A 22,598-nucleotide genomic window follows, 5' to 3' on the forward strand; every position below is an offset into this window, starting at 1 on the left:
CTCGCGCCGTGGATGTAACGGTTTGGTCTGTAGCTTTACCAGAAGGTCCCGGAAGAGGCTCCACTCGCGCAGCATGAGCGCGAGGCGCAGGTGAGCGAGCGCACACTCTATAGGCTACCTGTAAACAAAGAAAACAAACATGGGAACTACCCAGACGACAGCGTTTCACGGACACCCTGGTCCAGCGCGACTTTGAAGCTGGTAATGTCACTTTTTACGACGCTTTTTTATCATTCGACACTGCTCATTTGACGTGGAATATATATATATATATATTTTTACTTCGCTCATTGTCTTTCGTTGTGCGGGGTGACTTTTTGTGGGGCTACTTAAGTTATCGTGTAAGTTCAAAAAAAAGTTTACCGTCAGGTTTTTGAAAACGTAACGAGGTTCTGGTGCTTTCTGTTGATATTACGTGTAATTTTCTACAAAATACCCGAATAAATGAATGAATGAATGTTGTTCATACAGCTCTGTGTAAATCATATGTGTATTCGTGTCCATGCTCTGGCTGCTAGCCACTAGATAACGTAGCCTGCTGTGAGTACCACCTGCTCTGGCATAGCAAATCACATTCAGCGCCACACCTTCCTGTTCATTTATGAGCTTCCTATCATTGTGACGTGTTACATTTGAAAGGTTATGGTTCAATGTCACTGTACAAAGCGTGGATGTATGCTGTAACCAGATAAATGCAAGAATGTACACGTTTTTATTGTTTCCTTTCCTCTCTCTCCCTCTCTTTCTTTATCCCTTCGTCTCATCCTCCCTTCTGTTTTGTTTTTCCTTTCCCAATCCAGGCTGGAAATCCGTGTTTGATCCAACATCCTGATACACACAGACAAACTGTGCAGAGCTTACACATGTAGCCTAATAAGGTGGGTCAATCCAAAGTAATCCAATTCCATGGCCCCGAGGAAAATTGGGTCAGTTCACCTTTTTAATCTGTGTTTCTTCTGTCTCATCTTGTCTACAGCATTCCTGCTAGAACTTGTCTCTTTTGTAGACATTGCTTAACACAAGTCAGATGATGATGACTGTGTGTGCGCATGTGTGCGTCTACCTTTGCCACAGATGACACCTTTATTTAAACACGGACCACAAAACATTTAGCAGTGCCACAAAAGTTACTTTTAAACCAAGGGTTTATTTATGCTTTTTTTTTGTGCTAATCTTTGTTTTAAACCCGCTTTAAAAGTGTGCCCTGAAAAGAACAGGTATAAAAACGAGCAGCCTCCTTGAGATTTAAAAAAAAGGGTATTAAAAAAATTTTTTTTTTGTTTTTACAGGTTTCTTGTCCCTTTACAGGCCATTTTCCTTTTGCTTAAAAGTTTTTGCTCTGGGAAAAAACCCTCGCCTTTCTAGCAGCCTGTTAGTAGACTTTCACCTTGATGCAACACTGATTAAACATTTCCAACCAAAAGGGGGCCGACACTGTACACAAAAAGGAAAATTTTTTAATTTTTAATGGCCCCATTACAATTAAAAGGGGGGAAAAATGAAAAAAGGGAAAGTTTGATTTTATTCGGGTTTCATTTTCCAAAAAAAAAAAAAAAGGAAATTTTGGGACTGGCTCTAGAGGCTGTAATCTGCACCAAGGCTGAATTTTGGGAGAGAGACTTCAGATACAGTATTAGGGGACCACTAAGGTCTATATAAAAAGACTTCAGATACAGTATTAGGGGACCACTAAGGTCTATATAAAAGAGACTTCAGATACAGTATTAGGGACCACTAAAGTCTATATAAAAGATACTTCAGATACAGTATTAGGGACCACTAAGCATATATAAAAGACTTCAGATACAGTATAGGGACCACTAAGGTCTATATAAGAGACTTCAGATACAGTATTAGGGACCACTAAGGTCTATATAAAAGAGACTTCATATACGTATTAGGGACCACTAAGGTCTATATAAAAGAGACTTCAGATACAGTATTAGGGACCACTAAGATCTATATAAAAGAGACTTCAGATACAGTATTAGGAACCACTAAGGTCTATATAACAGCATCCAAAGAGCACCATGTCATGGGACCTTTAAATGCCTCTGGATGCTCCATAATGTTTACCTGAGCTAACAACAGAGCATGAGACAAACAAAGCATTGTTTGTCTTGGATTTATTGTAGGTATTAACCTGTTTGTGTAATTGGAACCATATGAAACAAAGTGAAAAGGCAGTAATGCAATAACCAGGAAGAGGTTGCACAATTTTAATCTTTGTGTGAGGTCTGTTCAAAAGCTGTTTCATCATGGTGTTCTTTTAAAGTGAATACGTCTAGTGCAGACAAACAGTAGTTTAAAACTGTGTGAGAAGGAATGTTGGTCTTAACAGCATCTTAAATGCAGGTACCATCAGGTTTCACAAGCACAGTCATGCACACACACATGTTACAGTGGTCTGTAATTATAGGCTGTGTTTCTCAGGTGGAGGTTTGAGGCTGCAGATTTACTCCAGCAGCAGAGGGTAATGATGTGGGCTGAATGTTATCACCAGGAAGTGATGTGTGACTGTTAGTTACAGGAAATGTCAGCCACAACAAATTGAACACATGCTGTACTGGGTGCATGTTTCTGCATTTCATGCTGCTGCTAGGAAAGCGTTAAGACTCGGGGGATGTGTACTGCAGGACCAATTCTGTAAGCAGGGCTTTTATTGTTTTAGTATGACATTTATGTAAAATATTAGCATGTTGCCTGAGGTAGCACTAGTTCCTGAAAATAACTCACCTAAAGCAAATGCTCACAAACTGGTTTTGAGCTCCTATTGCATACCAAATGTTTCTGATAATGAGAAAGTTTAGAAAGAATCCCACACATTGACCATTATGCACATAATCATTTATTTAGAAAATACGATGTTTTGATCTTAGACCTTTGAAACGTTGTATTTTCTACATAAATTATTGCTTGCATATTGGTCAGTGTGCGGGTCGCTTTCTAAGCTACTGATCTGATACACCTGCCCGACAAAAGCTTTTCTATGTTGCAGTAATGAGAAAAGTGCATTATGAAATATGCATTATGTCTTTTCTATGGTTTTAAACTTTGTCTAGAATTCTGCTGTACTAACCGCAAAACTGCATGTAGCATTAGGGTTTACAAAATGCCATTTCTCCAACTTAATAATTCCAGGCAAATGTCATTTAAAAACTAACTTTATGAGTTTGTATCTTACACTTGTGTGTAGAACTGCAAAGATTACTTGATATACACCGGAAATTAATTTGCGGCTATTTTAATATCCAATATATTGTTGGCTCCTGGTTCTCAAATGTGAACATTTGCTGCTCTTCCTTGTCTTACATTACAGTAAATAAAACTGCATTTATTTTATTATATATTTTGAAGATGACACCTGGGTCTGTAGTAAATTGTGATCACTGTTTTACGATGTTTAATTATGTGAATTAAATAGAATTTGGATAGCGATCACAAAGACGTAAAGTGTAATCGAGAAAACAGAATATTTTGCACATACAGTAAACCCTCATTTTGTCTTGTGGGCTGGATGACACGCACACTGTCGCCTCTCCCGAGGGCTAAACTCACTCAGCCAACATTTGAATATATTTTTCATGTTCTTTATTTTAAATGAAATTCTAAAAGTTCACTGGAAACGTATTAAGGGAATTTTCACACTTCAAGGTGTTTTCACTGTTAATTTGTTTGACTAGTTTTTTAAAGTTTAATAAATGCAGAATCTGTCCAAAAATCAATTAGTGTTAAATAATCGCGATTTTGTATATTGATCAAAATAATTGTGATTATGATTATTTTTTTATATATATATAATCCAGTAGCCCTAGTTTTATAGGCCAAACAGTTAATCAATTAATGAAGAAATTGAATGTCTGAAAATAATCCTCAGTTGTCAGCTGCCCTACTTGTGTTAGATTTCTGTAAATAATACATTATGCTTCATTAGACTGAGCTACACACACTTGCGATCGTGCCCAAGGTAACTTCTTGTTTTGTTGACGTGATAAACAGTTATTCCGGTCCGGACATATGGAAAAAGTTAGATTCTCACTATGTGTTTTAGCCATAAGTTTCCATTAAACTGTGTACTGAAACTAATGACGGGCACACCTCCTGAGGGAGTGTTTCAGAATGACACATCCGTTCAGTTCACAGCAGTCGTAAAAAAAAAAAGAAAAGATAAATTAAGCCGCAGAAACCACATAAGAGGAAGTTAGTAGTGACTAAGAAAAACAAGGCGACATAGAAGTCCTACACATTGACATCTGGACTATAATTAGAAGAGCATTAGGAGGAGACTTCCCCTTGCACAGAAGCAAGAAGACTGGACCACCTAATGTTAACAACAAGACTTTGTAACCCTTTGATCATTAACAGTAAACCTATCCCGTTATGGCATACTTATTTCCAAGTAGGAGGTTCTAAAACCATTATTCAACCCCACTCTTTCACAGTTAACCAGAAACCCAGTGACCAAAGGACCGGGTCAGCCATCAACCACCACCATGGCGGGCCAAGATCCTGTCAATCCTTCACATACTACATTCAATCTCTTCGTCCAAGCCCAGACTTGTAAGGATGTGAAGCACCACTTTGCTGCGCTCTGCAGGCAACTGGACATCAATCCTAAGGATTTCAGGAACTTCTACATCACGTTGAAGGAAAGACTGAACTACTGGAAGGCCAAAGCCCTTTGGACGAAGCTGGACAAAAGGGCATCTCACCCAGATTACAAGCAAGGAAAACCCTGCATTAAAAACAAGGTAGTGGCAATAGTACTTTCTTTTTTTTCTCTATTTTGAATGTGGGTGTAGCTGTTTTTTTCTGGTATATGTATATTTTACATTGAGAATTTGTTTTATTTCCATTCTGAATAGGCATAGGTTCAGTTTTGTATTTTGCATTGTGCAATTGTGTAAATGAATTAATTCCTTCTATGTACTACGTAGCCTACATGTAATTTCACCCACCACTAAACATGTGCCATAGTGACTTTTTGACTCATGATCTGAGTGTTGTGTTTGAGGCTTTTTCTGAATTCTGGGGAAACACAGAAAACCTCTTACTGTATATTAGATAATTATCTGATTTACATATGGAGGAGGGTCTGTCAATGCAAGACTAGACCAACCTTGTCAGTGGTCCTTTAATTTTAAAATCATTGGCTCATTAAGGGTGCTACATCATATTTTTTCTGTGATACAGTGTTTTAACTTTAAAACAAATCAGAACAGAGGACATTAATGAAACCTGATCATCACATGTTTAACTTTGCACTGACTGCCCTGTAGGGGCATAAAACAGTATTTCCTCATTCTTTGATTGGCATCATATCATCCCTGCTGGCTGTTTGTCTCCTTCTCTTAGTGTCTTGTGTTGGGTGCTGGGCCATGCGGGCTGAGAACGGCCATTGAACTGTCCCTGCTGGGGGCTCAGGTGGTGGTGTTGGAGAAGAGAGAGTCTTTCTCCAGGAACAATGTTCTCCACCTGTGGCCCTTCACCATTTGTGATCTCATTGGGCTTGGAGCCAAAAAGTTCTGCGGCAGATTCTGCACTGGGTCTCTGGATCACATCAGTGAGTGACTAATGACTTAATGGACTGTACTGTACTCTGACCCACGTCTGGTGTTGTTTTGCAATGCTCCTATTAGTGCTGAAATGATTCACTTGTTAAAGGTACGGTTACGTTCAAAAGCACAAATAAACAAACCCACACAAAATGTGCTGAGTAACATTATGGCATTAACAGGGCCATTACAGGGATATTACAGGGATATTAAAGGGATCCATTTGATTTGCTACATCTCATAAAGTTCCTGTACCTTTTGAATTAATAGTTTTTATTAATTGTATTAATTGTGATACACTTGACACAAGACTACTGCATATTTGAAAAAAAAGTTGTATAAAGCCTTTTGTAGCTTGTGAGGGAGATTTTTGATTATACCTTATATATTATTGTACCAAATCAATTAACTTTACAAAAATCAACATTTGTAATAATTGATTAATACTTTGTCACTCATCAACTAAAATGGTTTCTCAAATCTGTGATTCACTTTTTTTGTTCTGTTTTCCAACGCTATAAAGTCCATATTTTGATAATTCAATTGTTGATTATTTATTAAATAAATCTGTGTTGAAAATGATTATAAGTTTGGCAGCCTTAGCTCTTAGTCACTTTCTGTTTGCATATATATATATATATATAAAATACAGTATCTTGAAAATCTCCCACACACACATTTCCAATTAAATATACATGTGTGTTTTCAGGCATCCGTCAGCTGCAGTTGATTCTATTGAAAGTGTCACTTCTCCTCGGGGTGGAGGTGCACACCGGAGTGGAGTACCAGGGCTTGATTGAGCCCGCAGGAGAGAACGGTACTTATATTTGCCAACCAGCTATCACTCTTCCTTGCTAGTTTTGCCAGTGCAGTGCAGTTATTATCAAAGTTTGATGTGTTTCTGACAGGTTGGATGGCCAAGCTGCAGCCTGGGTCTCATCCTGCTGCAGCCTTCCAGTTTGACGTCTTCATCTCTGCTGGAGGAGGCAGGTTTGTCCCTGATGGTGAGACAAACGCACACGTACCCACTCTTGAACCACTTCTGTTCTGTTCCCACTGTCGGGATAGAACTGCTGTAGTTAGACATTAGACATTTAGCAAGGACTGGTGGCTGCACACTAACTCACAAACTTCCTCTGGCAGCCACATCAGCCCGTTTTCCTCTTTTCTTCCTTTCCAAACTTTTAGGTTTTAAACATAAGGAGCTGAGAGGAAAGCTGGCAATCGGCATCACGACCAACTTCATCAACAGACACACGGCTGCAGAGGCCCAAGTAGCAGAGATCAGTGGCGTGGCCCGCATCTACAACCAGAAGTTCTTCAAAGAGCTGCTCACTGAGACAGGTAAGAATCCATACAGTCATATTCAGCTAGACGGGAGAGGACATCTCTCACTGAAGCAACCGTGTGCTCTAATTTAGCAAACTGTTTAAAATATTTTGGCAAGAAAAAAGGAAATCAGATGCTTCAGATACATTTTATTTTATACCACAGCATGCACTAAGTGAGAGCGTAGAGTCACTAACCCCTAACATTTACAAAAGGAATATCAGCTCTCTTATTCTCATTTTGTTGTTGATTTCCTGTTGTGCGTCCCTAAACACAACCCTCAGGCAGGAAATTACTGTTCCCACTGTCAGGTCGGGTTCAATGTTAAGTGTGAAAAAGGCGGAAACCGTGATGAAATCCACCCTTCCTTTCTGACCTACTCTGCACCTCCATTTTGAGCAAACCTTATAGGAGTTATGTGTGTCACTTTGAAAACCCTGATTGTACCCAGTTGTATTGTTGTTTTTAATTCACTCTGACCTCCCTGTGTCTCCATTTGCTCCCCCACACTTTAGGAAAAAGCCAGCTAATGATGTGAACAAATGTTTATGTCAGCCCTCCTGATTCTCTCGTTCTCCTACACTGGTCTCTCTTTCTCTCTAAGCCCACAGTGTTCTCTTCATTTTCCATTCCAGGTATTGATCTGGAGAACATTGTCTACTACAAAGACGACACCCACTACTTTGTCATGACTGCCAAGAAGAATAGCTTGCTGAAGAAGGGGGTCATTAAACAGGTGAGAACAACACATCCATTACCAAGAGAAGTGTGATTCTTATTGGCACTTTATTGCATCTCTGGCCAGTAAAGAAAAAAGAAACAACCCAGATGGGTGAAACGGCCACGCAGGTGCTTCAGTGTGAAGAGATGAACTGCCAATTATCTGCTCTTTCTATGCAGCCCTCCCCATTAGCTAGAGCAGTAAGCAATAAGAGATGTCACTCAGAATCTGAAAAAAGGTTCCATGGCTCATCCCTCTCTTTTGCAGGACTACAGCGATGCAGAGGAGCTGCTGGCTCCTGCAAATGTGGATCATGAGGCATTGTGCCGATATGCCCGTGAGGCTGCCCAATTCTCAACAGGTGGCAAACTGCCTGACCTGCAGTTTGCTCGGAACCATGCGGGCCAGCCAGACGTGGCCATGTTCGACTTCACCTGCATGCAACGCGCAGAGAATGCCTCTCTGGTCAGGGAGAGGAGAGGGAAGAAATTGTTAATGTGTCTGGTTGGAGATTGCCTCGTGGAGGTAGGGGGCAAGGTTTTCTGTAATCTGGTGCAAATGTCCACATTTTTTGCCACACTATCATCATGGCTATTGGGATGGTGATATCGGTTGATCAGTCCACCACTTTGAATACATTTATTCATGGTCCCCAAGGGGATGAATCCCTCACTTTTTATCCAGTAAAATATCTCAACGTTTACATGATAAATTGGCTGAAAATGTAAAAACATTCATGGATGTCAGGCAATGTATTAAATTGGGTGATTGACTAACTTTTCTTGCTCGACCACAAGGTTCACATTTGTGGTTTCGAGTAAAGTATCTTGACAGCTTTTTAATAGATTGCCATGAAATTTGGTAATTGGAACAGCCATTCATGTACCCCTCAGGATACATTGTATCAACTATTATTAAGCAAACCATTTAATTTGTCCAATACTTTTGGTTTGTGACCAATGACCTGCAAAACTAATTCCATTCCCATCAGCCTCAGCTGCACGTTTAGTGCTAGTTAGCAAATGTTAGCATGCTATTATCCTAAACTAGGATGGTGAACATGGTAAACATTATATTTGCTGAACATCAGCATAAACATATCTGTATTCTGATGTTGGCATTTTACTTAAAGAACCACAACATCTAACTACTTCCTCACACAGCTGCTAGCGTGGCTGTGACCCTTGGTATTGTTTACACAAAGATGATGAATGTTTGGAAGTTTAATAAGCTCTTCTGTAAGTTGTGCATGAAAAGCGGGCAACTGTTGTTATTTCAGTCCCATAACTTTTAATAACTGGCATGCCGTCAATAGTAAGATGATGTTAATGAGCTACAATGAGTTGTGCTCTGTTCTCTGCAGCCTTTCTGGCCTCTGGGTACAGGTATTGCCCGTGGGTTTCTAGCTTCTTTTGACACAGCGTGGATGGTAAGAAGCTGGGGCATGGGGGTCCCACATCTCAAGGTCCTGGCCGAGCGGTGAGCAAATTTCATAAAACTACTAAGCAGCACAAAATGCAGGAAATCACATTTTATCTTAGTCATTAGCAATGATGCTGCTACTTCCTGTTTCTTCACTACATGCCATATTTTTCTGTTTGCAAATTTATCGTAGTGTGAAAAAAAAAAAAACATAGTGCTATTAGTACGATATTAAGGTTTTTAATTGCAGTGGTATAAAAATGATTTCAGCGTGATTCCTTGATGTGACAAGAATGAAACAATAAGCCTTCCTGTTTTTGACAAAATTCTTTCAAGACTTTAAAGTTATGAAATCTGACTACGCAGTCTGTTGGGATAATGAGAACACAGAATAAAATGTCAAGAATAACCCTGGTTATTTTCAACTAAAAACAATGGCCATTTTTACTTGTTATGGTCATTTTTGTGTTGAGTTCTGTTTCTGTTCATCTAGCGTAAAATCAAAAGTGTGTGCGGTTAAATGATCTCTAAACTCAGCCAGTTACATCATCACACTCTTCGCTTTATTTGTGTAACAGTAGTTTCTTGTTCCTGTTACATTTAAATGTGCCTCTGTGTTCCCATCTGTTATTGGATTTGGAGGCGGTGCTTCTCTCTAAATTAGTTCTAAATGGTTTTCCTTTCTTCCCACATGTACAGAGAGAGTATCTACCAGGTCCTGTCCCAGACCACACCAGAAAACACCAGCAAAAACTACGCTGGTTACAGCATCGATCCCAAAACACGCTACAAAAGAGTCAACCTCTCTTCCATCCAGACCAACCAGGTCAGGACTGTTATCCTTTATTTACACAACACAGATTTGAATCAGTCACTTTAATCATCATGGAGGTTATTCAAGGTTGCAGATTACAGTCTAGTACACTCAGTCTCAAGAAAGCAATGGTCTTCTAAGTATTGACCTGAGTTTATTGTGAAACTGCTCTATGTATAAACTGTTACATAATATAATATATTCTTCAGTATTTAGGTGATTTATGGATTTGTAGTAAAACTGGTTACCTTAGTCTGTGATCTCTAAGTCTACCTGTCACTTTATTCAGGTGCAGCACCTATATGATGTTGATAAATCAAACCCGTCAAGCAAGAAACAGAAGAACCAGTTGTCTCACATGCGCCAAGGTCAGCTTCTCCCCATTGTGCGGGCACTAAAAGCCTGTGTGACGGTTATATTCAGCTGTGTGGAGTCAATGGGAAGAGCACGTTGTGATACACCTTGACACATCATTTAAAAAAAAAAAAAAAAATTCACTCACACCATATTTTCATATCACAGAGGAATGTTTTTTTTGTGAAGAATTGTCTGATGAATTGTGTTTTGTTTGTTCCGCTCAGATTCAATCAGTGGTTTTGAAGAGTTGTTGAAATGGTGCCAAAAACACACCACGGGTTATGAGAATGTGAATGTAGAAGATTTTACCCAATCCTGGAGGTCCGGGCTGGCTCTGTGTGCTCTGATCCACCACTTTAGACCTCAGCTCATGTGAGTCGCTCTCCTGGCATTAGCTTGGTTTTCATCTGGTTTGTAAGATGCTTTTATTTGTCCCCAATGGGGCAATTAGTTATGCGGCAGCAAAAAAGACTACAGTCAGTTAAAAAGATACAAAAAAAAACATGAACTACCTTTTCCTCCAAAGGTTTATGAGGAAGATGGCAGAGGGTATAGGGAGTGTTTAAGTTATTGGTTTTGGTCTGAGGAGGGCACCAGATAATTGAAACAGAAACGGTTAATGTAAAAATAAAAATAATGTGAAAAAGTAACAATCAGACAGGATGGATTCTGTTTTCTTATGTAACAGTTATAAAGAGACGCTGCAGTTTCCTGTTCAGTGCCAGTATTGTGCTGCAGACATTGACCAACTTATTATGTATTTGTTTTAATTGTTTTCTTTTTTCTTTTAAATGTGCAAATTTGACAGTTCTTTTTTAAAGAAATTTGCATCAGGTATTTAACACATTATATGTAAAATTCTCCTTTGCTGTGAAAAGGCCCCCTATAATTAGTACTGTAGTAATCAAAGTTTTGTTTACTAAGTGGAGGCAGAATAGGATTGAGGGAAAAAATGCACATGTCTCACATCCACATTAAACTGCCAAGTTGTCCATCAGAATAGCTAACTTTATCTAAAAACACTAGCATTGATGACGAAACATAATTCCTACAACTGTCACATGTTGCAACTAGTCATCACTAGTCTGTTTTTTTGCTGTTGCTGCTATGCTGCTACTTGTAACGACAGAATTTCCCCGTTGTGGGATAAATAAAGTCTAATCTAATCTAATCTAATCATGTCATCATTCCTAACCTGACAGATGCTTGTTCGGGGGTCACAGTTTGACCCAATAATGTATGGCTAACCGCGGATGTAATATCAAATATATTGTATGTATTTCATGTCACGTTTAGGCTAGGGCTGCGCAAAATGTTTCCGATGGCCGCCATTGGCCCGCAGCAGCGTGCACTTTGAGCATCTATGCTGTAGAGTTATCCTTTCTCTCTAATTCCTTCACAGTGACATGTCCTCCATGGATGAGTCGAGTGCTGTTCACAACAACCAACTGGCCTTCAGCATCTTGGAGAAAGAGCTGGGTATCCCACCTGTCATGTCTGCCAGTGACTTAGCCAACAATGGTCAGATTGACAAGTTGTCCATGGTCCTCTACCTCACCCAGGTCCAAAGTGTCTTCACGGTGCCAGCAAAAGGTAAACGTTTTGAGTGTGTGTTATTTGTAAAAGTAACAACAATGTCAAGGTATAATTGAAAAGCCAGAAAAAAACATTGCAATTTACCAACATTAATGTTTTCATTTATGGTGTGGCAGCAGCATTAATCTTACGTAACTTGGTTGCTTAGACACTGCACATGCATTAGCATCACCCTAAAAGGATCAGGTGCCTTCCCACTGAAATGTGTTTGGTGTCGCAAAGTGATCAAATCACTGCTGTCTCTTTAAGAGCCTGTTACCCAGAATTCATTTGGCTTAAGTGGCAAATGCTGTGCTCAGAGCCAGCCTCTACTGGTTGTGCTGCTCTTCTGCACTAAGCCACCCCAGCAGCTGCTGCAGCAGCAGCAGCAGACAGAGCAAACAGTCACCGTGTGGACCTGGCTTATCACCGTCGGATGGGACTAGGGTCTCTTGACGAGGTTCTACGATTTTCTTCCGGCTATTTGTAGCAGAGGTATTTTTACTCTCTTTGTAGCATGTGGAGTTTGTAAATGTGAGCCCAACGTTTCGAGGCACTGAATGAGCCAAAGTGGGTGTGATATACACTCTCTGTGTCTGTGATGCTCTGCTGCTTGGGATCCGCCGACTGATGTGCAGGCACGAGGGAGCTGTCATTCTCCGGTAACCTTATCTGAATGTTGGAAGGATGGGAGTGGTAGACAGGGCAGCAGCGGAACAGTTTTTATGTGTATTCATGACATTAAGACAAAGTTAAATTCAGCTGCTGCTGTGGCGCTACATTTAATACAAGTAAGAGATTATTTCTATTTCTGACATAGGTTCAAACATAACAGGATAGACCTGGAAGATATTAAAAAAGAATATTTTAAGCAGATGTATGCAGAGCTGCACGTAGGTTACCAAAAAACACTCAGGTGCCTTCAAGTTTGCAACCTAGTGTAATAGTAAGACGGACTGAATTTGGCGTGTGTCCGTGTCTGACATTTTTTCTTTCTCATTTTTGGTTGGCTACAGACTCTGCTGCCTTGCTGCCATCGTCCAAGCCTCTGACTCTCTCCCAGACACAGTCAGCTGTCTTTTTCCTGAACAAGCTGAAGCACAACTCTCTGCAAAGACGCAAGGTACGCCCACTGTGACTGCGAGTTCACTGTTTACACAGCACAGTGAAGTGTTTGATAAGGCTAGAACACCTAGAACACACTGGCTTGTTGGCTGGAGTTCACGCCTGGGCCTTCAGATTCTTGTTCTTGTGCAGTCTAAGACTGTTATCTCTTTCAGTTATTTTGAGACAAAATGTTTGATGCTATTTCAAGGGAAGTGGTTTCCAGTTAGTCATTGAAATAGTTTGAATGTTTGTTTGAATGTTCTCATAATCAGGTCATATGATAGTTTGTCTTATTTTCTCTGCAGGAAAAGCTGGCAACTGAGAAAAGAGAAAGGGAAGCAATGATGGGAGACGAAGACAGTGTGAGTTGTGTTGGAAGCTCTCTGTTCTAATTCTTTTGTTGCCAATATTGCTTTACTGAATTTAACTCTGTGCCTTTTTCCTGCAGACAATGATGCTTTCTCTTTCCCCTGAGCCAAGTCCTACACCGCTCTGCACTGCTCTTGAGCCTGAGCCGGAACCTGAACCTGAACCTGGGACTGGTGTGCCAATGACAAACAGCGAGGAGTGTTACTTCTGCGGTCGGATGGTCTATGCGCTGGAGCGCATCAGTGCTGAGGGCAAGTTCTTCCATCGGAGCTGCTTCACCTGCCATCGGTGCAGCATCACGCTCAGACTAGGAGGCTACACCTTCGACCTGACTACAGGTGAGTACTTCTGGTCAAAAGAATAAAAGGAAGACTGTCATATTTTTACAGTAACTTAAATAGCTTGGTATCTTTGGAAAAATGTACCAATACCGGTTCCTGAGCAATACTTTTTTCTATATCACATAAATATGTTTTAACAAAAATAATTTACAAAATTACACATTATGGCACAAATCTTATTTATTTTTCAGCTCCTACTATGTGAGTAACATAGTTTTTCCTGTGTGCCTCTACCTACCTCTACTTCTGTAACGTTAGACAGCCAATCACAAACAATATTAGATCTGCATGCTGATTGGCTTGCTGATGAGATTTACTCCTTAGGTGTTCAAGTTTGGAATTGAATGACGAGGCATTTTTCGATACTCGATACTAAGGAGGCAATTTGTTCGGTGCCTAAAAAAATATTGAATTCGGTAGCCAGCCCTAGTTTCATATCGGACACAAATACCCATTCAAAATATTGTTGCAATTCTTAGTTTCCAAAGTATCTGGCCATATTTGGTGTAATCTCTACTCTTTTGTATCCCTTTTTAGCAGCCTCTTGTTAGCTTATTCCTTTTCAGTAAATTATTCCGAATGAATTATAAAGCACTTGTATTTCTCATTTCCACAGCTATCGCACCTGTGGTATAATTTGTTCTTTCAAAGCCAGGATAAGGTTCTGCTACAATATGTGCAGCCCTACTTATTCATTTATTTATGTAATTAATAATTTGCACTGGGGTTCCATTAAGACTGAAAGGACATTAATCATTTATAAAATCAGCAGTTTCTTTCTTCTCTAGAAAGTCAACATACACTAGTCTCTGACTTTTCGACTCCGACATTGTTTTTGTCTGTGATGTCCCCTCAGGGAGATTTTACTGCGAGCTGCACTCGGAAGAACTGGAGCTGGAAAATGGGGCTGAAACATCTTGCAAGGTGGGTCACTGAACAGAGCAGATGTAAACCGTGAATCCTCATGTTCGTTATGCCCATGTTACATAATCTTTTGTTGCATGATATATCATCTGATGTATTACTAATGTTTATGTCAAAGCACACGCACAGTCTGAGGACCAAAACATATCAAACAGGGATGTGTGCTTGCTCCGTGTTCTGCTTTTTTCAATTCCATTTCTGTGTTCAGGATAGCGAAGGAAATCCCAAAGGAACAAATGAAAGGAACAGGCTTTCCAGTGAAGATTATACACCATCTCCATCCGATGAGGAGAATGAGCACTGTCTGGACTGCGGTCCCCCTGCTCACTCACAGTCACATAAACCTGAAGGACAGGACCACCATATATGGGAATTCAAGGAAGCCGAAGAACCACATACATCAAAAACTCCCACCGATCCTCTATCTAAAACGGAGGAGGCAGTACCCGCTGAGGAGGAGCCCGAGCCCTATCCTGTCCCCAAGCCCCGCCACTCTTGGCAGACCACACCCAGCCTTCAGCCCTCTCCTCCAATAGCCAAACCTCGCACAGTCAACATTCTTAACCCCTCAACTCCAGAAGGACCTCCATCTCCAGCCCCTACAAAAGAAATCTCCAAGGCAGCACCAGACTCACGTCCGAAGCAATCACTCCGAAAGCTTCAGCTGACCGATGAGGAGAAAAGCCAACTAGTGAATCTTCAGAGCCTCAGTGCGGACTCCGACTCCGAGACCCCTGGTGGATCATCCTCCTGCTCCTCTTCCTCTGCAACTGTAGGAGGCCCAAGCACTGATAAACCAGAGGGCCTGGACGGGCAAGAGGAGGAGGGCTACTGGAGCGGGAGCACGGCAAGCCACATGTGGGAGAAGAAGAATCGACGCTGCTTCAGGAGAAAAGAGTTACCAAGCGGGCAGGCCAGGGTACGATCCAAGTTCTCCCCGTGGAATCTGTCTTCCCCGAGGATCAGCAGAGACAACCGGCTCAGTGTCCTCATTAATCATCCAGAGGGAGTGGGTGAGTAAGGACTTGTCTACTCTTTGATCTTTGATGGAGAGAAATGTTTGCAGGGGGAAAAACATTGCTGTGTAACACTTGTTTAAAAAATCTTTCCTGCCACAGAAACAACATTGAGACATGATAACAGCACCTCAGAAGAGGGTGTCGATGGAGATGATGATGACGACGACGACGACGATGACAATGATGATGATGAGATGTTTCAACGAGATGATATTGACTTATTTGATGAGAAAGTAAGGAGAGAAACGGAACTGATGTTTTCATTTTACATGATGGTGAGCTGCTACATTTTAACCAGCAGTACACTTCCAACACTGACACACTTTGCCTCTAGTTTCAGACAACGCCGTCAGACCCTGTTGAGGCTGAGAAGATGGAGTTGATGAAGATGAGGACACTGGAGCGGCGAGCCAAGATGAGCGAATTACAACGATTGCGCAAAGCCCAGGTCCGTGTCTCTCACAGCGTTTACAGTACTAATTGCTCGTCTATTATATATTTCTTTATTTACAGACTCAAGGTCCTGATAAAAAGTACACTCAACACATTACAAAAGGGGTACAAACCAAACACAAACAAATACATATAGACAAAACTATGTTTTATTGGTCAGTGGCTTCTCCAACACTCAATGAAGCAATCAGCTTGTATATGAATATACAATTTTTATAGCTCATAAATGTGTCCAAAAGTTGAGTTTAGGTAAGGCAATTTTTTGTTTTCTGAATATTTGTTGTATGTTTAAGTTGTACTCCTCAAGATTTCTTTCCTGGTTGATTTGGTGACACCTGTGCTTACTGCTGGTAACAGCAAGTGTGGTTTAATACGACAGGCCTCAGCATTCTGGCTACAGCAAACTCTCCGTAAGCAGCTACTTTGTCAGAAATGCAATAGAAGAGCAACTTGGGCCCTGTCTTGCACCCAGCGCTGCAAAAATCCCAATACAAGTGTCTTTGCTATTTCAAGACCGTCCAGCACTTATTTTGTATATACAACAAATGCACCTGTGCCCATGTGTGCGCCCATGGGCGTGCTGGTTTTACAGGGAGGTGTGTTCAAGTGCATTCTTGGCGTATTGCTATCTTGAGGCAGCGGGAAGTGATTGTGCCATTGACCAACAAAAACTTGGTCTAAAGTCAATAACGCAGCATTTAATTGTTATTTTAACAGTGCATTAGTAAACTGCACCTAGACTCATGTACAGCGCAAGCCTAGGCGCACTCTCAGGGAGGCGCAGCAGCACACAGACATGAAAAAGATTAAAAATAAAATATATTAAAATGTGAAAAAGTATTATGATATGGTCCGTTAACAAACTGCTCCAAACAGCTCTATTGTAGTCCAGCCTTTACTTCTGTGACGGACTTGACGTCACTTTGTAACACACGTTATAATGCTCGCCTAGCTGCTAGCGTGGCACGCCCTCAAACCAAACTAGTTAGAGCGGAGGGCTGAAGAGTTCAGATAGTTTCATTGCCATGTCCAGGAGACCGTGCAGACTTAAAACGTTATATTTAAAAGACTAATTTGTTAATAACTTACCTCTCTGAAACGACTTGCTCCAGTCCAGGTTGTGAAGCTGGTTTGGGTTCTCTGTGTTTTGGGATCAGACTTGAACAGATTCAGGTTTGAGCATGTACGGCTTGAGCTGAAGCCATAGGTTGCCGGCTGAAGCGGGTTTGTTTTGGATCACACTAGCTTGCTAGTCAGGGCCCGCCCTACTGTGCTTCTGACTACAGCTAGTAGTATTTTTGTTTTACTTGTCACACAGTACCTAGGTACTGTGTGACAAGTAAAACAAAAATATGGTGTTTTTTGGTACCAACAGCTCAGGTATTTTTTTCTTGTTCACCCAATTTTTGCATCATGTGGACGCGCCGACAGTGTTGTTGTCAATACTTAGAATTCCTCATGGGGGATACAGAAACTATGCACCACAGCTGTAACATCTAAATTTGCTCAATCACCCTTCTTAGTCTTTCCTGTTTCTGCGGTTCACAGTCCATCCAGAGGAGACTGGAGGAGATTGATGTAACCTTCAAGGAGTTGGAGGATAAGGGTGTACTGCTGGAGAGAACTCTGCGAGGAGAGGCTGGTAAGATCCAGATGTTAACTACAGGATTCTTGTTTTTGTATGCATATTGATATTGTTGAAATTAGAGCTGCAAAGATAAATTGATTTAATCAATCAGTTGTCAACTATTAAATTAAATGGCAACTATTTTGATAATGGATTCATCGTTTTTTGATAAAAATGCTAATTCCGGCTTGTTAAATGTGTTCTAGTTTCTTCTCTCCTCTGCAACAGTAAACTGAATATCTTTGAGTTGTGGACAGGAGAAGACATTTGAGGACATCAGCTTGGGCGTTGGGAAACTCTGGTCTACATTTGACAATGAAAACAATTGTGTTTTGCAGCCCTTGTTAAAATGTTAAACTTTAAATTGTATAAGTCAGCTGAATTTACGTGGAACAGCTTACAGAAACTAGATGCAAGTTAGCCTAAGGCTAAGTTAAACAAACTCACTTACATGGCTCTTGTGTCACACACAGCACACCACTGTATCTAGGCTTTACATGAAAACCTGTCTTCCTTATTTTTTCCCAACTTTACAAACAAACATCACACAGAATCCCAAACACTGTTTTTTCATCTCCAGGCAGCAGCGGCCCTCCTGAAATGATTGAGGATTGGATCCAACTAGTCCACGAGAAGAACGCGCTGTTGTCTGAGGAATCTGATCTCATGGTGGCGTGAGTGCACACTTTGTAAATTAAAATAGTGCTGCACAGTAAAAGCCTGTGTAAGCATGCTGGGGACACAACACAGCTATTGCGCAGAGTACAAGTAACACAGTAGCCACATAACAGCAGACATCCACATCAAAACACTGTGGTTGCTGTTTGGTAGCAACCAATCTTCTTTATAGTCAGACTCTATGTCTTATATGGCCTAATGATGACCTGCAGCTAAAGCACGACTCAGCTGATGTTTGTTTTTCTCTCAGGTCTCGGCAGCTGGAACTTGAAGACAAGCAGAGCATGTTGGAGTTGGAGCTCAGGAAATACATGGAGCTGGACGGTGTGTACTCTGGTGTGCACACATAAGCACATTTGTCGCCGAAGCTTATTGAATAGGCCTTTTGATTTTAAAGCAGTCAGAGAAGCGCAAGCCAACTTAGGAACAAGCACCAGTTGTGTTAAGCCAAGTCTGTTGAGAAAGTCATTGCCTTTTTCCTCTTTTTAGAACATCAGTGCTTTGGCACCATGGTCCTGTTCACCCAGTCATGCAAACAATCAATGCATTTTGTAATATATTGGCCCAAATGTAAGACGATATTTGTTTATAGAAATTACATTAGAAACAGTGGGGCTTGTATTATATTTGAGGACTAGACAGTTATGTATTCCCAACATCAGATGTCGTATTGGAAGCATGGATGTATAATGAGGCAGTGGCCTGTTCATTCCTATGAGAGTTGCTCAGTGGTGCATGAAGCCCCCATGGGAGACAAAAATTCCCCGGGTGATCGGCATTACTTCTGCACTGTGCAGAAGTGTCCCATAGATCAGGTGCTCTAGAGACTGGCACTGGCTGAGCAGGCTACTTCCGGTTAAGCACTCTGCTAACTTGAATCGGGATTAAATGATTTAATCATACGGCTATTGCTTCCCGAGTTTTATCAGATTGAACGGATCAAATTCTGATTGTGAAACGAGTCATCTCTCGGGGGTTGTGACGCTCAAAGAAAAATATATTCGCGTATTTACAGACATCTCTTTCACCTTGCAGGTCTATGAGGAAGAGTATTTTTGGGCCACAAGCCCCGGGAGTTGCAATTTCATCTTGACCGCTTTGTTCAATTTGCTTCAAAGCCTGGCACACTTCCTGGGAGCCTGATTAGAAGGCAGACAGTACCAGTTGCATTATGGGTTGGTCGTACCCTTCATGGTGCTAGGCTTGCAAGTTTTTTTTTTGAGTCTGTTCAAAGTGTGTTTCTTAGGGTGATTGTAGTCAGGTACAGACTTTTACAGACTTTTCTGTCTTGAAACAATACTTATATGCCCAGAGAGATCCTTCTTTAAAGCTATTTCATTGTAAGAGATGGGCGACAAAACCCACAGTCCCTGTCCTGTGTAAACATACACTTTAGAGTCCAGCTCTTATATTGAAGGCCTTTCCTTTGCACTGGTCTCTTTACAGCCATCTGAAGGCCAGCACGACAGATCCGCTGGTTACATTTTGTGTAGTCTCCCATTGCCAGACATTCCTCCACAGTGCCAGGGAGGAAGGCTCTGGCTATACCACACAGCATTCTGGGATGGAATAAATGCATGCTCTGGTTTATTGACATTTCTTTAAACCAATCAAAATCATCTTGGGTGCCAAGATTTATCTGTCCATAGAGATTACTGGGTAAAAATGTGTTAATTTAAACTTGCAATAACATATTTATTTGGCCACTTGAGGGCAGCAGAAACACGTTTTGAACACAACACTGACATGTTATTACCTTTGAATTTAAAACGGCTGCTTACTCCAATATTCACTCTCTTAGCTCTTGTTTTTGGTCCATTCTAATTCCTAAAAAAAAAATCAATATACTATATAAATATCATCTTTAGCTGCTAAATGCTTCACCAGCTAGTCTCCATGTCTTTTCTGTTTTGTGCTGAGCAGTAGTGCAAAGTGGGTTTGAGCATTTTATGTTCCTGCTGTGGCTTAAAAGGACAACCAAAGAACCAAAACAGTGAAGTTTGTGCCAAACCGCTAGACAATGATTTTGAAATCACTATGACGCTCCACAAAGCTAAGGAGGAGCCACAGGTTCAAGTGATAATTCTCCATTCTCTCTCTCTAGGATTATTACTAGGGGCAACCCTTTTCACATGGTTTTCACATTGCCGTTGACATTTTATTATAAAAATATTGATTATTATATAAAGTGTGCATGTGTGTTTGTCTGGCAGACAAGACAGCAGAGCAGCAGACAGAAGAAGACCGGATCCTCCAACAGATGATCGAAGTGGTGGACATGAGGGACTCGCTGGTGTCGTTTCTGGAGGAGAAGAGGCTGAAGGAGATAAGCGCGGAGCAAGAGGCCTTTTCTATCAAGGAGGCTAAACGCCACTCCAAGGCAGGATCTCAGGTTCACTGGGCGTAAGGCGTTAACACACACACATCCTCAGTGTGTGACAGTCTGTATGTAATGTACAGTAGATGCCCTCTCATCTACTGTATGTGAGACCTTCAGACTTGAAGCTTAACTTGTGTAAAGCCAAAGATGATACAGAATTGTTGGGAAGGGTAACGCACCACAAACTGCCTCTTTGTACAACTAGGAGTCGAGGCTAATGCACCAGAGGGAAAATCCTTTGCAATCCGCCCCCTAGAGGGACACATAAGCCTGGGGATCTGAGGCTTTGACTTGATGCGCCCAATAACTCCCCGCCTAAGCCCTGCCTGCTACGATCGCGAGGGTTGCAATGGACAGCATATTAAAACGGACCCATAATGTCTGCTACACTTTTGAGCAACCACCACGCAGCGAATAATCCTTACCCAGGCTGGGACTTGGCCTGGTTTTGGTGTAGAGACTAAGTAGCATTAAATTACAGCAGTGGGGAAACTGCAGTAATTTAGAGATAGATGGAGGTTTAAAGCACAGGATGGACGGGGTTTTTAAAACATACTTTTGATGTTGATTGTAACATCATCAAGTGCTGCTGCACACAATGACATAATATACATATAATTCTATGTTTAGTATTTGTATACTGAATACATTATACAAATATGATGAAAAAATAGGTATTACAGTATTAATATTATAAAATTCCATTATTATTCATGATTCATTTTTATTATGTAGTTTACTTTTTTATTTATGAATTTAGTAGCGCTTCCATGTCCGTTTCCCGTTAACACATTTGATAGACATCTCAGGGGTTGGTGATTCAGTCCTCCTGAATCAGAGTTTGGGTTTTTATTGATGGCCTTCGATGGTCGGCTTATCTTTAATTGGAGGTGTATTACTGTATATGAACACAGGGATTTGGGGTTGAATGAAAATTAGACTTATCGGACTGGTTCATTTATTTATAAATGCTATATTTTATCATTTGCAGGTGTTCCTATTCATGTGCTGCCAGATTAGCCAAAATCGAGACAAAGACCAGTTTGTTATTGTGAAAAGGAGCCTTATCCAGTCATTGTTCTGTTGCCATTTCATGCCGCGTGGACGGCACTTCATAGTATATCAAATAAAGATCATGCACTTTGATGTTTCAGTTTCCATGTTTTTGAGAATATACTGCAGGTCTTTGGTGGTGTAATGCCTGTCCAGTCCGGTCAGGTGTTTTGTTTGTTACTGACATATTGCCTAACCTTGGCTCTTTAAATTACTACAGTACTTTAATACTGTAGTAATATAGAGGGTTTGCCTGCCATGCAATTCAAACTTCTTACCTCTAGGGTGCACACTTGTCCCTCTACATTGCCGGTAAACTTAATAAGACAGCAACGCTTTAATGAGAAACACGCTTATCAGAAAAGGAAGTGGTTTTCAGATGCTTTAATTAAAACTTACACAATGCAACACCACAATGTAGAAATACTAGCGTGACAATCCAGACCCAGCTGCGTCTAGATTTCTATAGAAATACTCCACTACAAGTAAAAGTCCCACTTTTAAAACGTCAAAGTACAAAAGTACTGTCAGCAAAATGTACTTTAGCAGCAGTAGTCATTAAGCAGAATGACCCCGTTCAGTGTTATGTTGTATATTATAATATTGAAGTATAATTACTGATGCATTTATGTGCAAGCAGCGTTTAAATGTTGTCAAGGGGGAGAGTATTTTGACTATTTCACATAGTAGTTTAGTCTATTAAAACATTTTATATTTAATATGATTTAATAAGGTTTTAATGGGAAATCTTAACCTTAATTACTATCAGATGCAGTGGAGTAAGAAGTACAATATTTCCATCTGAAATAAAGTGCAATACAAGAGTACAAGTGGCATAAAATGGAAATACTTAAATGAAGTTAGTCCATCACTG

The 22,598-nt window shown here is 40.7% G+C and overlaps 1 protein-coding gene across 4 annotated transcripts; it reads left to right on the top strand.

The window, feature by feature from the left end:
• The first annotated feature begins 28 nt into the window (after positions 1-28).
• Positions 29-21,817, top strand: mical1 (microtubule associated monooxygenase, calponin and LIM domain containing 1). 4 transcript variants are annotated; one of them, XM_032521219.1, is made up of 25 exons: positions 29-90; positions 801-926; positions 4,443-4,751; positions 5,356-5,563; positions 6,265-6,372; positions 6,464-6,559; positions 6,744-6,899; positions 7,520-7,620; positions 7,873-8,130; positions 8,969-9,084; positions 9,727-9,853; positions 10,131-10,209; positions 10,423-10,570; positions 11,601-11,791; positions 12,790-12,896; positions 13,186-13,242; positions 13,329-13,587; positions 14,447-14,514; positions 14,723-15,527; positions 15,633-15,766; positions 15,868-15,981; positions 17,535-17,628; positions 18,194-18,287; positions 18,542-18,615; positions 20,505-21,817. In XM_032521219.1, the coding sequence occupies exons 3-25, from the start codon at positions 4,494-4,496 to the stop codon at positions 20,696-20,698; spliced, it is 3,846 nt and encodes a 1,281-aa protein (XP_032377110.1). In that variant the 5' UTR covers positions 29-90; positions 801-926; positions 4,443-4,493; the 3' UTR covers positions 20,699-21,817. The 4 variants fall into 4 exon arrangements, with proteins under 4 accessions (XP_032377110.1, XP_032377111.1, XP_032377108.1 ...); XM_032521220.1 differs by having other exon boundaries at positions 801-878; XM_032521217.1 differs by having other exon boundaries at positions 32-201; positions 801-878.
• Positions 21,818-22,598: the final 781 nt, after the last annotated feature.

The sequence above is a fragment of the Etheostoma spectabile genome, chromosome 7, assembly GCF_008692095.1.
Source record: "Etheostoma spectabile isolate EspeVRDwgs_2016 chromosome 7, UIUC_Espe_1.0, whole genome shotgun sequence".
Taxonomy (NCBI): domain Eukaryota; kingdom Metazoa; phylum Chordata; class Actinopteri; order Perciformes; family Percidae; genus Etheostoma; species Etheostoma spectabile.